We start from the raw sequence: 16,193 nt of genomic DNA, 5'->3' as shown, positions 1-16,193 counted from the left end.
GATTATTTCCAGTTTGTATGTTAGAAACCAAGCTTCTGAGAACATTCAGGTACAGCATTGGTGTGGATATATATGGTGTGTATATATATGTTTGGGTGAAGAGCTAGGACCAGAGTGAGTGGGCCATACAATGGGGGTTAGGTTGAACTTTTTAAGAAACTGTCAGTTTTCCAAAGTGGTTTTTACCATTATACATTTTTGTCAACAGCATATGTAAGTTCTTGTTAATACACATTCCCATCAGTGCTTCATACTTTATCTTTTCAATTTTAGCCATTTTAATGGGTTTGTAGTCATATCCCACAGTAGTTTTAATTTGCATTTTCCTGCTGATAAATGATGGTGATCACTTTTTTATGTCTTAATGGGCCATTTGCATATCTCCTTTGGTAAAATGTCTCTTCAAATCTTTTGCTCACTTTTTATTGGATGGTTTATCATATTATTGGGTTGTGAGTGTTCTTTATCTATTTTATCTTCTGTCAAATATACGTAATATGAATTTTTCTCCCATTCCGTAGCTTTTTATTGTTTTCTTAATGAAGCCTTTTTAAAAACTCGCCTTTTTGAGCTATAATTCCATACAATATACATACAATATAATTTCATGCCATACAATTTATGCATTTAGAGTGTACAATTCAGTGATTTTTGTTTTAGCCACAGAATCGTACAGCCATCACACAATCTAATTTTAGAACATTTTATATTCTAGAGGAGAACAAATAAAAGAGATTCATACCCATTATCACTCTCAGTTCTTCCTTCCCCAACCTCTTACTTTCTATTCCCAAGGATTTGCCTATTCTAGATCATATGATATGTGGCCTTTGGTGATTGTCTTCATTCATGTGGCTTAATCTTTTCAGGATTTATCCATGATGTAGCATGTGTCAATACTTAATTCCCTTTTGTGGCCAAATAATATTCCATTATAAGGCTATATTACATTTTATTTATCCATTCATTGGTTGATGGACATTTACATTGTTTATACTTTTCAGCTATTAACGATAAAGATGCTAGACATTTCCATGTACAGATTTTTGTGTGACCCTATGTTTTTATTTCCCTTGGGTGTATACCTAGGAGTGGAATGGCTGGGTCAAATGGTAACTCTATGTCTAACATTTTAAGGAACTTTTGAACTGTGTTCCAAAGTGGCTGCACCATTTTACAATCTCACGAGCACTATATCAGAATTCCATTGTCTCCACACCCTCTCCAGGACTTGTTAATTATTTGTCTTTTTGGTGATAGCCATTTTTGTGGGTGTGAAGTGATATCTCATTGCAGTTTTGATTTACATTTCCCTGATGACCAGTGATGTTGATCATCTTTTCCTGTGCTTATTGGACACCTGTATATCTCCTATAGAGCAGTATCTATTCAAATACCTTATGCATTTTTAAATTGGGTTTTTGACTTTTGTTTTTGAGCTTAAGACTTCTTTATGTATTCTAGTAGAAGTCCCTTATTAGACATGCATTAGAATGTTTTCTCCTATCCTGTGGGTTGTCCTTTTACTTTCTCAGTGGTATCACATGTAGCACCAAAGGTTTTTGTCTTGGTGTAGTTCAGCTTATTCGTTCTTTTGTCACTTATGCTTTTGGTGTCATACCCAAGAAACCAACACCTAATGCTTAATGGTACCTTTGGAACAGGAGAAGTTTTAATGATGATAAAATTCAACTCATCAGTTTGTTTCCTTTTATGATTTGTGCTTTTTGTGTCTTTGCCTACTGTAAGTTTGCAAATGTTCTTTTCTTCTAGAAGTTGTATAGTTTTAGTTTTCCACCTAGGTCTATTATAAGACCAACTTCAAATTAATTTTAATACATGGTGTGAAGTAAGGAGGATACTTTTTAATTTTTCCATTGGGATATCCAATATTCAGCACCATTCATTAAAACGTCTTTTCTTTTCTCAATTAATTGCCTTGGTACCTTAGACCATATAAGGCTGACTTAATTTCTGGACTCATTCTATTCCATTACTCTATATATCTGTCTTTTGTCAATATGATACCATCTCATTTACTGTAGCTTTCTAGTAAGTCTTGAAATCAGGTATCAGAGTCCTCTAACTTTGTTATTATTTTCTTAAAATTCTTTTTTTTTAAGATTTTATTTATTTATTCATAGAGATGCAGAGAGAGAGAGAGAGATAGAGAGATAGAGAGAGAGGCAGAGACCCAGGCAGAGGGAGAAGCAGGCTCCATGCAGAGAGCCTGACGTGGGACTCGATCCAGGGTCTCCAGATCACGCCCTGGGTTGCAGGTGGTGCTAAACCGCTGCATCACCGGGGCTGCCCTGTTTTCTTAAAATTCTTATAATTCTTAAAATTCTAGAGAGGTGCCTGGGTAGCTCAGGTGGTTAAGCTCAGGTCATGATCTCAGGGTCCTGAGATTGAGTCCCGTGTCGGGTTCTGCACTCAGCAGGGAGCCTGCTTCTCTCTGTGTATATGTCTCTCTCTCAAATAAGTAAGTAAATCTTTTTAAAAATTACTTTGGGGGGATCCCTGGGTGGCTCAGCGGTTTGGCGCCTGCCTTTGCCCCGGGGCCTGTTCCTGGAGTCCAGTTCCTGGGATCGAGTCCTGCGTCGGGTTCCCGGCATGGAGCCTGCTTATGCCTCTGCCTGTGTCTCTGCCTCTCTCTCTCTCTCTCTTTCTCTGTCTATCCTGTCATAAATTTTTTTAAAAATCTTAAAAATTGCTTTGGGTATTCTAGATTGTTTGCATTTTCACATGAATATCAGAGGCAGTTTATCTACTATTTATTTATTTATTTATTTATTTATTTATTTATTTATTTATTTAGCAGAAGGGCTTGTGGGAATTTGGGATTGCATTGAGTCTTGTATATTAGTTTGGAAACAACCAGTAGCTTAAAAAATCAAGTGTTTCAGTCCACAAACATGGTCAGTCAATCCCTCATTTATTTAGATCTTTCATTTCTCTTAATGTTATATAGTTTTCAATGTGTGACCCTTCTATATTTTTGTTAAATTTGTTCTGAAATATTTTCTTTTTTTGACTGATTTGATTTGATTGATTTTGTTTCTAAATACTTGGGGAGTGTCTAGAGCGCAACATTTGGGGGGACTTATTTCACATTATTTGTGCCTGGGAGGTTTTTGGTTTCCTAGGAAACATCATCTTGGGCACTGATGCTCAAATATAACAGGGGCTGCTCAGCACCCTAATTTTATTACTTAGCTAATTGCTATTTCGATTCTGAGTACTGTAGCATATTTGTTCCTTTGCAAGCTACAGCAGAGACTTGATTGTTTATAGTGGTCTATATTTACAGTTTTATTTGGGTTTTGAGAGAATTATCTTTTTTTTTCCAGAATGCTAATTTTTGAACCATTCTTCTTTAGATAGTATAAGGTCAATACGACATTGAGATAAGATGCCATTGAGAAGTCAGTTTATTTAGAGTTTATTCCTCATCTGCTTTGGTTGTGGCGTATCAGCCCATATATTTGGTGATGATAAAGGCCCCCCCCAACTCCTCCCCTTTGACGTCTATACCAGCATGGGATGTAACATATACTTCAGGCTGGTATAATTCAAAGGACATATCAGGATGACTATTTTTTTTCTTATAAAAGTATTTTATTCCCTATTGAATTATATCATGTTTTCAGTAAGACTTAAATTTCTATATATGGGTCACTCTCAAATTTCTATCATCAGCCTGGACTCCTCCCCTGAAACCGTGCATGTATATCCAACTTTCTGCTCGAGAGTTCCACTTGGCTGTGTAATAAGCATCGCTCACTTACCAGATCCAAAATAAACTCCTGAATTTTACACAAAATCTGCTTCTCCTGCTGTCTATCTCCTCTCCGCAAATGGCAACTTTGTTCTTCTAGTTGCTCAGGCCAAAACCCTCAGTCATCCTTGACTCATCTTCTGCTCTTCCGCCCCACCATCCTATCCATTGGCAAATCCCATGGTCCCAGCTTGGGACTATTGGTAATCCAACCCCTTTGCCATCATCTCTGCAGCTACCACTCTGATTCAAGCCACCATCATTTATGAAACGTATCTTTGTCCCCACAACCTTTCCCACTGCACTGTTCTTTCTTAGCAGATCAGCCAGGCTTTGCTGTTCCTCTGTTGAGAGCTCCCATTTGCTTCCCATCTCAGTAAAAGACCAAGTCCTTAGAGCGACCTCCAGGACACTGTGTGTCCTGGGTCCCTGGTAACCTCTCTGACCTCAGCTTCCCCTTCTCTCTCTCTCATGATTTCATTCATCTGCAGCCACACTGGCCTTGCTGTTCCTCAAAAGGCCTGCATGACTGTGGGCCTTTGTTCCTGTTATTCTTTCTGCTTGGAGCACTTTCCCTTAGAGATCTTAATGCTATCGTGGAATGAAGGAAATATTCAAAATTTTGCCAGATAACACTTTCTCATTGAGATATTCCCCAGATCCCCTATGTGAGATAGCTACTCCCCCACCACCTCCTGCCACACTCATCTTCATTCCCTGTCCCCTTCCCCAACTTGGTTTTTTTCTATAGCACTTGTCACCCTCAGAAAATTTTTCTCACTTCTGTTCTCTGCTAGAGCAGTGCTTGAATGGTATGGTAGGCATTTAACATGTATTTGTTCAATTAATAGAATTACATATAAGAAGGATAATGGTTAACAGTCACAACCCTGACAAAAAACTTAGGAGCCACTTTTTTTTTTTTTTTTAAAGATTTTATTTATTTGAGAGAAGGTGAGCAAGAGAGTGTGAGCAAGAGAGCTAGGCAGAGGTTGAGGGAGAAGCAGATTCCCTTCTGAGCAGAGAGCCAGATGCAGATGTGGGGCTCCATCCCAGAACCGCGGGTTCATGTCCTGAGCCAAAAGCAGATGCTTAACCGACTGAGCTACCCAGGAGCCCCAGGAGCCACTTTTATCCCAATTTTACAAGGAGAACCTGAGCAGAGGGGTTGGATTGTTTCCCCAAGCCAGCAAGTGGCCCAGTGAATGCCCTTAACCAGCATAATACAATACACTGCTGATATTTTCTAGGAATAAATCTAGTAGGTAACACTAATGTGAATAGTTTACTTGGAAAAATATATATTATTTGTGATTAAATAAGGATTTTAAAAGCAGAGCTAACTAGAAAATGCCCTGTATTTTGTCATGGTTTGTGTGGGGGGAAAAGTTTACTAAATAATATCACAGGAAATCACTAAACTAATCTCCACATACATAGCAATGATCATGTTTCTTTCTTAGATAATTTTGTCAATTAATGAAGGAATAGATGAGCATGTTTTACCAATATTATGATAGGTTGCATTACGTATATTCCACATAAGATACAAATATGTCTAATATTTCTTTCATTTTGTGATAGTATTAAGATACGTAGAAGTTACCTGCTGAACTAGAAATGCTAATAATTGAATGCACTTTCTCTAAAGAATTTTAGATTCCTGAATAGTCTAAGACATGAAAATATATACAGCCTTCAAGAGAAAAGTGTGGTTTATCTACCCCATTGGCTTCTGCATGAACCTGTTTGTGGGGGTTGCCAGTGGTAGCTTCATGTGCATATTGTATTCATAATTCATGCAGTGTGTTCCCAGAAACAGTTTTAATTAGAACACAAATTATTACTCCCAAGAGAAAGTCTTTTCAAACAGGCAAGAGTTATAATGAAGACAAAAGTGTTTCTGCGTATGATACCTTAATATATTTACATATAAATTTCCAAAGTCTTATCTTTGTTCATAATATGACTGTAATTGAGAATCTAGGGTCTGATGACTTTTGTTTAGTACTAGGTGAATGGGAACAGGTTGGGGGCACAGCTGGTCTCTGCAATGGTTTTCTTTGTGGAGGAGCCATCATGATGCACAACCTCTGTACCCCTTGGGGTTTGTGTGGGGACTGTGGGTCACAGGGAAAGCTGTGTGGAGGAGATACACTTGGATATAGGGTGATTGGGACAAGCCAGATGAATGCGCTTGGAATAGGTGGGGTGGGGCCTGTTCCTTCAGCCCTTCAGCCTGATACAAGGAGAAATATTAAGGAGCCTGGGTGGGACATGAAGGGTTTAATGTGTGAGGGGGTCCAGTCTGTGAGGGGTCTAGTCTGAGGGGGGGGGGAGAGTTTAGTCTGTGAGGGGGTCCAATCTGTGAGGCGGTTTAGTCCGTGAAGGGGTCCAGTCTGTGAGCAGGTTTGAACTGTCTTCTCTTTTAATGTAAGCTGTTATAACTATAAATTTTCCTCTTAGCACTGCTTTTGCTGCATCCCATGAGTTTTGGGATGCTGTGCTTTCATTTTCACTTGTCTTAAGATATTTCCTCATTTCTCTGTGATTTCTTCTTTGACCCTGGGGCTGTTTAAGAATGCATTGTTTAATTTCTACGTTTCTGTGAATTTTCCAGTTTTCTTTCCATGGTTGATCTTCTAGTTTCCTTCTGCTGTGCTTAGAAAAGATACTTTGTATGATTTCAGTTTTTTTAAATTTATTAAGCTTTGGTGGGTTTTTTTTATTTTGTTTTGTTTTGCCTTATATGGTGGAGAATGTTCTGTGCAAACTCGGGAAAAATATGTGTTTTGCTGTTGTTGGATGGCATTCTGTGTGTGTCTGTTAGGTCCAACTGGTCTTTGGTGTTGTTCATGTCCTCAGTTTCCTAACTTAACGTTCCGTCTGGTGGTTCTATCTGCTATGAAAGGTAGGGTATGGAAGGCTCCTACTATTTTTATAGAGCTATCTTTTCCTCCCTGCAATCCTGTCGAAGATTGCTTCATGTATTTTGGAACTCTGCTATTCTGCGCTTGTTTGATGCTTGTATCTTCTTGGTAGTTGACCCTCTTATCATTGTATAATGTTCTCCTTTGTCTCTTGTAATAGTTTTTCCTTCTGTTTGGAGAAAGAGAGAGAGGAGAGAGGGAGAGAATCTTAAGCAGACTCTACGCTAAGCACGGAGCCCTATGAGGGGCTCAGTGTCATGACCCTGAGATCATGATTTGAGCAGAAACCAAGATTCAGATGCTTAACCCACGGAGCCACCCAGGTGTCCCCAGTTTTTACTTTTTATGACCACATTCTTATTATAATCATTTTTGACTTAAAGATTTTCATAGTACTTTTCTAAACATCATCTTTCCATTCTTTCCCATTCAAATGAAACTTAACATATTTCATTAAATTTCTAATGAGTTCTTTAAAGTTCTTTAATGGGATTTAAATATCCCATACATTATAGAACAATTGTAAAAAAACTTTTGTTGTGTTTTTTTTTTTAACAGTTTATTTTAATTTCAGTAGAGTTGCCATACAGTGTTATATTAGTTTCAGGTGCACAATTTAGTGATTAGTAATTCTATGCATTATCCAGTGCTCATCACGATAAGTGTATCCTTAATCCCCTTTACCTGTTTCACCCATCCCCCCTACAGTTGTAAAAATTTTCATAGGAAACAATTGGTTTTTAATACTCAAATTTGAAAATCCATAAAAGTTCATAAAGAGTAAAGTCATGTTTAGAATATACAGCATCAATTTCAGAAATTATCCATTTATTAACTTATATGTTGTACAAATATTTATTTGATTTGAGGAAATATGTAATACTCTAAAAGCCAGCAAGCCGAGGCTTGTAAAATTAAAAATCCAGACGGTATCACCATGAACTTCTGTGCTTCTAATTTCCTAAGTAGATAAAAACAGGGCTTGTACAAAACCTGCCTATGCAGTAATCCATTTCTGAATATATCAGATTATACCTTTTGGTTTGAGATGCTCCTGAACTGCAGTTCTATCTGATAACTTACTAAAAGAAACAGGCTCTCTGCTTCAGCTAAACCAATTTCCTCACGCCCTGCAAATGGGATGTGTACATTCCAACCTCCAGGTTTGCTCTCATGTTTTTCCAATCTCGATAATGCTCTTTTTACTCTTTTCAGGCATCTAGATCCTTTCTTTCCTTTCAGAGCATCAGGGTAAACCCCCTCACCATCCCACCCAGGCTCCTTACAATGCTGGTCTTTGTACCAGCCCTTCATCCTGGAGCACAGTCGTCCCCCACCCCACCCCCAGGTCCCCAGCTTCTTCTGTCACCTTCCCTGGATAGGTTCTTGGCTGCCCACTCCCCTAGTCCCAGCCCGGTGGGGACCTGGGCACCCATGTGGGGGGTGGAATGAGATGCATGAACGCAGCTCACCAACGTGGGCTGGAACCCCGGAGCCACAGGGGTCTGCATGCAGACGAGTATCTGCATGACCAAGAAAGCATGACATTAAATAACAGATAAAAAAACACCATGACAGGTAGAATGAGAGCACAAGAAAGGAAGCAATTTTTTTCCTATTTTTTTGTATAAAGAATATACATTTTTACTCTGCACTGGGCCCAGTGGATTATGTGGCCAGCCCTGCATGTGATTGTCAGAAAAAGCACATCCTGGCAGTGAAACAGTAGGATGGGTATGAGCCCCCACACCCCTGTGCTAAAGGAAGCTCAGTGCCCCAAGGGAGTCGGGGAGTGGGTGCAGCAGAGGGACTCTCAGAGCAGGGGAGGGCCCCATGGGTGGGCCCTGGGTTCAGGAGGAGAAATAGCAGTTGTTTCTTAAATTCCACATGTAAATAAAGTCATGTGGTATCTCTGCCTTGTGTCACTTAGCATTATACTCTCTAGCTCCATCCATGTCATTGCAAATGGCAAGATTTCATTCTTTTTATGGCTGAGTCGTGTTCCATCGTGTATGTATGCCACTACTTCTTTATCTGTTCATCAATCCATGGACATGTGGGCTGCTTCATATCTTGCTACTTCAAATACTGCTGCAAAAACTTAGAGGCACAGGTATCTCTTTGAATTAGTGTTTTTGTATTCTTTGGGTAAATACCCAGTAGGGCAATTGCTGAATCATAAGGTAGTTCTATTTTTAAATTTTGAGGAACCTCCATTGTGTTTTCCACAGTGGCTGCACCAGTTTGCATTCCCACCAGCAGTGAACAAGGGTTCCCTTTCTCCAGATTCTCACCAACACCTGTTGTTTCTTGTGTGGTTGATTTTAGCCATTCTGACAGGTGCAAGGTGGTATCTCATTGTAGTTATGATTTGCATTTCCCTGATGATGAGTGATATTGAGCATCTTTTCATATGTCTTTTGGCCATCTGTATATCTGCTCTGGAGAAATGTTGTTCATGTCTTCTGCCCATTTTTAATTCGATTATTTGTGTGTGTGTGTGTGTGTGTGTTGAGTTGTGTAAGTTCTTTATATATTTTGAATACTAATCCTTTATCTGATATATCATTTGCAAATATCTTCTCCCATTCTGTAGGTTGCCTTTTAGTTTTGTGGATTGTTTCCTTCACTGTGCAGAAGCTTTTTATTTTGATGAATCTCATGTTTGAATTTTGCTTTTGTTTCCCCTATTTCAGGAGACATATCTAGAGAGACGTTGCAAAGGCTGATTTCAAAGAGGTTACTACCTATGTTCTCTCCTAGGATTTTTATGATTTCAGATCTCATATTGAGGTCTTTAACCCATTCTGGACTTATTTTTGTCTATGGTATCAGAAAGTGGTCCAGTTTCATTTTCTTTTGCATGTGCCTGTCCAGTTTTCCCAACACCATCTGTTGAAGAAAACACCATTTGTCTTTTTCCCATTGGATATTGGAATATTGGACATCTCCAATGATATCTTTCCTGCTTTGTCAAAGATTAATTGACCATATAATTATGGGTTCGTCTCTGGGTTTTCTATTCTGATCTCTTGATCTGTGTGTCTGTTTTTGTGCCAGTACCATACTGTTTTGATTACTTCTGCTTTGTACATAACTTGAAATCCAGTATTCTGAGATCTACAGCTTTTTGCTTTTCTTTTTCAAGATTGTTTTGTCCTCAGGGTCTTTTTTGGTTCCATATGAATTTTAGGAGTTTGTTCCATTTCTGTGAAAAATGCTGTTGGTATTTTGACAGGGATGGCATTAAATGTGTAGATTGCTTTGGGTAGTATAGACATTTTAACAATATTTGTTTTTCTGGTCCTTCTGAGGAAATAACTGCCCCTTCATTAGTATCATGGAAATTCAAATGGTTTTCAGATTGTTTCATGCGGAAAGGTGGGATTATTAGGTGCAAATCCCCTCATGTTCCTGTTTGGGACATGATGTCAGGCATATGGAAGGAGATTGGAGGGAGATCTCAAAGGGATTATTTGAGAAATTTATTTAGAAATGCTATGCAGTGGGAAGATCACTGGACTGGACACACAAGCTGTGGATTCCAGGCTCCCTTCTGCCCTTGGTCTATATGATAGCACTGTGCCTGGTCTCCCTGGGTCTATCTGTAACGTGAAGGGTCCTTCTTGTTGTTTGTTCATTTGTTTAAGACAAGCCTATGGCCTCTGGTCTAAAATCCCATGGTCTTGTCATTTTTTGGTACTCTCCATTTTCTCATTGTAAATCCCCATGGAACAAGCACAGATGTTAGAAATCTGTTGGATTTTTCAGCATTTGCTAGCTAAGTCTCTCCATTTCCCAAGATGTTGTTTCCAAAACCATGTCTTACCTCTGACTCTGTGGCTTTATAAATAAGGCATGTAGTGCTGAAGCTGGCTTGGCAGCCTGATGAATGTATGCAATTTGTTATTTGACATGGTGAGAGAGGGAGGCTGGCGCGGGAATGGCTGGGTTATAGAGAGGGTCTCTGGTTCCTGTTTGGAAGCAGGCATTTAGAATCCTGCTGGATCCCCCTATGCTGCATCCAGATGATTAATTTTACATCTGGAAATAAAAAATTCTTGCTTCCTTCATAGCTTAGGCTCTCACGCTCTATTCCGGCCAGCCTTCCTTGCTCTTCTCCTGCTCACGGCCTCTCTCTAGAATGATGGTCCCCAGAGCTGCTGTGGCTCTGTCAGTTTAGTCTCCACCACCCTCTGTCTGCCTTCAGCCCAGTTGACAACTACCCCTAATGCTGTCCTTCTTACCAATTCTTTGACATTGCTGGAAACCAATGCCTCCCTCCCTCTGGGCTTCCCTACCCAGCCTCACCCCTTGGAGGGCCACTGGTATTCCCCTGGCCAGTGTGCCTGCTGCATCCACCCAGCAGATGCAAAACTGGATATCAGTGCACCTGTCTGCATCCTCTGCTCCAACACAGGGCTGCTGGGTACTCCTGGAGGGTAGCACACAGCCTGGTGGCTTGGAACTGCTGCAAATTAGATGATGCTCACTTCAGAAGCAGCATCACCTCTGTGATAACCACTTCTTCTCAGCCCTCAGCACCACTCAACTCCCCTGTCACATGCTTCTGGTTAGATTCTTCATTCTCTTATATTCCATTTATTCCAGACTTCTGTTATTCTTCCAAACTACCTACTCCACCAGTTGCCTATTAGAATGGTCTGAGCCTTTGAGGGCGGTACTTTGTACTTCAATTTAAGTATACTAAATAGTACCAAACTTCTCTGTATATAAATTACCCCCCCCAAAAAATAAAAAAATAAATTCCCCATATTTTGATGGCATTGGTGAAAAGACAGTTGGAAATCTTTAATCAAAGTGTTCAATGGGTGAAGTGTGAAAGACAGCAACTTTTGAAGCTTCTAGCAAATTGCAATTATTGAAAACAAAACTTGAAAGACATCCCTACGAAAGAAAGAAAGAAGCTGAACAAATTAGGTGATGAGAGCTTGATAGTGTATCAGAGTTAGTTTTGAAATTCTAGAATTGTGGTTTGGAATAACTCAATCTGTGGGAAGTGTCTTCGTTGGAGCTCCTATTTTTAATTGGATAATTTTATATCTGTGCTGCAATGGAATGAGATTGAGAAGGCTGATTATTTTGCAGCATCCAAATTTGGAGAAGCACTTAAAAAACCATTAATAGAGACAGTTTGACGAAGTTTATCTTTTAAAAATATTTATCCAAGGAAGGTATGATTTGTTGAAGGAGGGTAGCAAAATGACAGTACCTGTAAAAAAAAAAATTGGGGCTGAAATATTTGTACATTTTGATTAAGAATCTGTCCGTTTAGCAGGATTGCAGACATCAGAGCCCTTGCAGTGTTTTCCAAGTTAAAACATTATAGTCATTAGAGACGAATTCACCGAAGGTGTTGACAGGTTCAAACTTAGTGATCATAAAATACGACTGTGAGGGCGATTGTAAGACAGTTGTAAGCAATCTTATGAAAAAATTCAAAGTGATAAATCCACCTTGGAACAAAGTGAATTCTTCAGATAAATGCATTTAGATACGGATATGGATAAAAATTGACTAAAATATGTGAATATGTGCCAAGAGTAATTATTATGTTGAGATTATTTTCTGATTTTCAGACAACAGAAAGAAGTTAAAAGGGTTTTTTTTTAATTATACACGGATATGTTATTTTAATTTTTTGGTAATAATTTTGCTTTAAAAAATAGTTGTCAAACAATTCCTTTTATGGGCCTTACTAATGTGGTAAATCAGTTTGTCAGTCCATAAGTAAAAATTTCAGACATTATAGGGTTTTATTAGTCTGAAAATGGACTGATTGGATACTAAATTATATAGTAGTTCTCTCTGTGATGCTCTTTTTTTCTTTTTTAAAGATTTTTATTTATTTGACAGAGAGAGAGAAGAGAGGGAATGAGCAGGGGTAACAGGAGAGGGAGAAACAGACTCCCCGCTGAGCAGGGAGCCCAATGTGGGGCTCGATCCCTGGACCCCGGGATCAAGACCTGAGCCAAAGGCAGGCGCTTAACCAACTGAGCGACCCAGGTGCCCTGCGATGCTCTTTCTAAGCTGCCTTCTCCCTGAGAATGAAGCCTGCCCTTCATGGCTGTTGCACCTGTGCTCACACATGATTTTATGATTTTTTTTCCTGTTCTTATTTGCTCATATGTGTCTCATCTAACTAAGCTCCTTGAGAACAGGATCTCATCTTACTATTTTTGCACCCTTAAGGTCTAGCCCAATGCCTGGAACATAATAGGTCTGTCATAATGATTATTAAGTAAATGAATTTAGGGATTGAGGGTTTTTCTTTTCTTTTTTTTTTTTTTCAGTAGAACTCCCTAATAAATGAATCCATCGGTAAACATTTGTATTCAACACTACGCCTTTCTTTTCATTACCCCTGTGATAGCCATTTATTCAGACCCCTAGTGACTAAGCAAATGAGACAGAGATATTACTGGGCAACTAAACCTGATATTTCACTCATAATGGATGTACAAGTGTGCTCTCATAGGCGTGAGGGTGCATTGCATACAGATGTGGCATCTGATGCCTTTTTAAGGCAAGCAAATTAAGCCGTAAGGAAGACAGGACATTAAGGAAGGGGAATTTCTTGTCTGTGAAGAGAGTGGTGTGCACAGATGCCCTTAGTACACACACCACAGAGCCCAGGGGCCCTTTGGGGTGGCTTACAGCAAGTCAGAGAGCTCCTGTGCGGGGACTCAGCCCCAGCAGGAAATTTGTAACATCTTGGTATTTTAAGAAGCTGTTGTTCCTCCTGGGAGAGTGTAGTACTTTGAGTTAGGAAGGGCTGTGGATGGATCAGTGACCTCCCACTGCCTCTCTGGAGGGTCAGATGGGATGAGGGGAAGTGGAGAAACTGTCTTGGGTCAGACATGGGGTCAGTGCATTAGAGAAGCGAGTATCTCAGAAGCAGTCCCAGCCAGGGTAGTTCCCACTGATTGAAGCCAAGTTCTTTGGAAGAAAGGACTCGAGACATTTTAAGTTATGAGTCCTTGATAAGGATCCCAGAGGGAGGTAACTGAATTTTTTAAAGACATCTCTAAGTATAGTAGAAGATTATTGATTCCCATGTCTAAATAAATGCAAATAATGGGATTGTTCTAAAATGTTTTTTTTTTAAGATTTTATTTATTTATTAGAGAGAGAGAGAGAGCACCAGGGGGGTGGGGGGAGGAGCTGAGGGAAGGGGAGGAGCAGACTTCCCGTTGAGCAGGGAGCCCAATGAGGGGGCTCCATCCCAGAACCCTGGGATCAGGACCTGAGCCACCCAAGTGCCCCTAAAACATTTTTAAATGATTGCTTATTTTAAAAAATCACATCACTGTATAGATCAAACAACTTCTTGAAGCCATGAAATATAAAGATGATGTGGTCTGTCAGCTTCTTGTGTAATTATATTACACATCCCATGATAATCCCTATAATGAAAAAAAACAACTAAGAGATTACATCTGGAAGATGTTGGGAGTTGAGCAAAATCCCTTTCCACCATTGTGCTTGGTATTTATTTTTTGGCATTGAGATCTCTAAACTGAGGAGTAGAGTTAGCATGGAACAGGTTCCCTTTCACTATAGAAAACAAACAGTGGCTCATAGGAAATCCTCCAGATAGAAATGGGAACAAGAGTAGCTGCCCCCTGAGATCCCAGCAAGGTCTGGAACTGAGGGATGTTTTCCAAGGGCTTCTAAAGGGTGAAGCCTTGTCTTCCAAAGGTTATCTAAAAATTGTCATTCTTGATTCCACACCACCAGGACTGTGACCTTGAGCAGAGACACGTTAGAACTAAGAGACATGCCTGAGTTTTAGCATGTTTTACAAGGACTCAGGGCTGAGGGACTGTCCCTCCCACCCTGGAGGAGCCACCAGAAGCCAGTCACAGGTACAATATTCACTTTGCTCGAAGGGCAGCTTGTTGCAGTGATGGCAGCTTTACCAGGTCCCCTTATGAAAGGACTGCGTTGTTCATCATCTCCAGGAATAGTTCTTCAGTCACTGAATTCTGCCTATTTTTATTCAGGAAAGTCACCCGAGGCCCCTCTGGGCAGTGATTCACTCTCTCCCTGTTCTCAATCATCTGGGCTTGAGAGGGAGAAGGGGTGGCAGTTTTGAGTGGTGGAAAGTCATGGAGGATTGAGGACTGGTGGGTGCCTGGAGATGGACAGCCTGGCACCTGGGAACAGGTGAGTGGGCAGTGGTGGGAACTCTAGACTTTTCCAGTTTTGCAGGAGATGATGAGGCTTGGTTGGACTCTGCCTTGCGTGTTTCTGCCCGACAGGTGTATCTCAGGCCCTCCTATCATCCCCTAACTCTACCTTGCCCAGAGAGCTGGGAACAGACCCTATTTCCCCGATCGCAGTAACAGTGGGAGCCACGAGTCCCATCAAGTGGCAACTGTGACTTTGAGCAATAGTAGCTCCACGGGGGCGGTTTGTTTCTCAGATTCTTTGGTTCTCAGTTCAGCTTATTGGGAAGTTAACACTATTTATTCTTAGAAAAGTCCCATCATTGTGCTACATGCATCCATGGAAATATTAGATCCTGGATGGGGTTACTTCGTAATATACTGATCTGGGATGGTTGTGAAGATATGTTCACGCATGACCGCTCTACTAACACTGAGGGCTGTGCATTCTTATTTATGTTTTAAAAATAAGATTCCATAGACACATAGATGCTTATATGCATAGGAAGTATCCAGAGGCATGTTTAGGAAATTGCTAGGGGTTGATTCATAGAGGAAGGATTGGGTGTTTGGAGTGGGAAGTAAACTGTTTTTACTCTGTGCCCTTTTGTACAAATAAAATTTCTTATGTGGCCATATCTTTTAAAAATGCCTTTAAAGAGCCTCCTTCTGCACTTACTCCCAGAGCTCTAAGACCCTATTGTGAACACTGTTTACTGGATCTTTAAGAACTGCGGTTACTTAAGCAAGACTGGACTTTTCACTGCCAACTTTGAATACTAATGATTTCGTTGCCACCAAGAATTGTCACAATGAGAATCAGTGTTCAGTATGACAAACAATTTCATTTTGCTGGCGTAATCAGAGCCCAAGTCCTCCTGTGTAAGGATGTGATGGAGAGAGCGACGCAGGGGGATTGATGGGTAATGTCAGGCTCGAAATGGGAAAAAGTCTGATGTGGTGTGTTTCCAGAACAGATTCATTTTTAATATCAGCCTTTGTACTTGAGCCCTTAATGATTTGGGTCGTTAATTATCTCACTGAGCAATTCATGTTGATTCAAGATCAGCCATTCTCTCTGATTTATTGATTCTGTGCTCAGGAAAAAAAAAATATTTCACAGTATGTTTTGACAAAGAGCCTTTTAACACAATGCCTCCTGTGCTGTGGCCCGACGACTGTGCGCCAGAAATCTTTACATCTGTTCTCTCCCTACTGGGTTTTACACTTGTAATAGATTAAAGTTGCTGTTTCATTTTTATGAGGACTCTAATATAGGATTGTGCAATCTTT

General features: G+C 40.1%; 1 protein-coding gene across 3 annotated transcripts in view; it reads left to right on the top strand.

Moving 5' to 3' along the window:
* The window catches only part of CAMK1D (calcium/calmodulin dependent protein kinase ID), a 431,996-nt gene that overhangs the window by 262,064 nt on the left and 153,739 nt on the right, over positions 1 to 16,193 (top strand). The window contains exon 1 of one of the 3 annotated variants that reach the window (XM_035713757.2): positions 14,831 to 14,898. The exons of the other annotated variants lie outside the window; for them this stretch is intronic. Within the exon in view, the coding sequence (XP_035569650.1) occupies positions 14,873 to 14,898 (26 nt within the window). The 5' untranslated portion in view covers positions 14,831 to 14,872. Of the gene's footprint in view, positions 1 to 14,830; positions 14,899 to 16,193 lie in introns of those variants that run through there. 3 annotated transcript variants of the gene reach the window in all.

Source organism: Canis lupus, chromosome 2 (assembly GCF_003254725.2).
Source record: "Canis lupus dingo isolate Sandy chromosome 2, ASM325472v2, whole genome shotgun sequence".
In the NCBI taxonomy this organism is placed as follows: Eukaryota; Metazoa; Chordata; class Mammalia; order Carnivora; family Canidae; genus Canis; species Canis lupus.
Note: the sequence above shows the minus strand (reverse complement) of the source record. Positions and strands in the feature narration are given on the sequence as shown.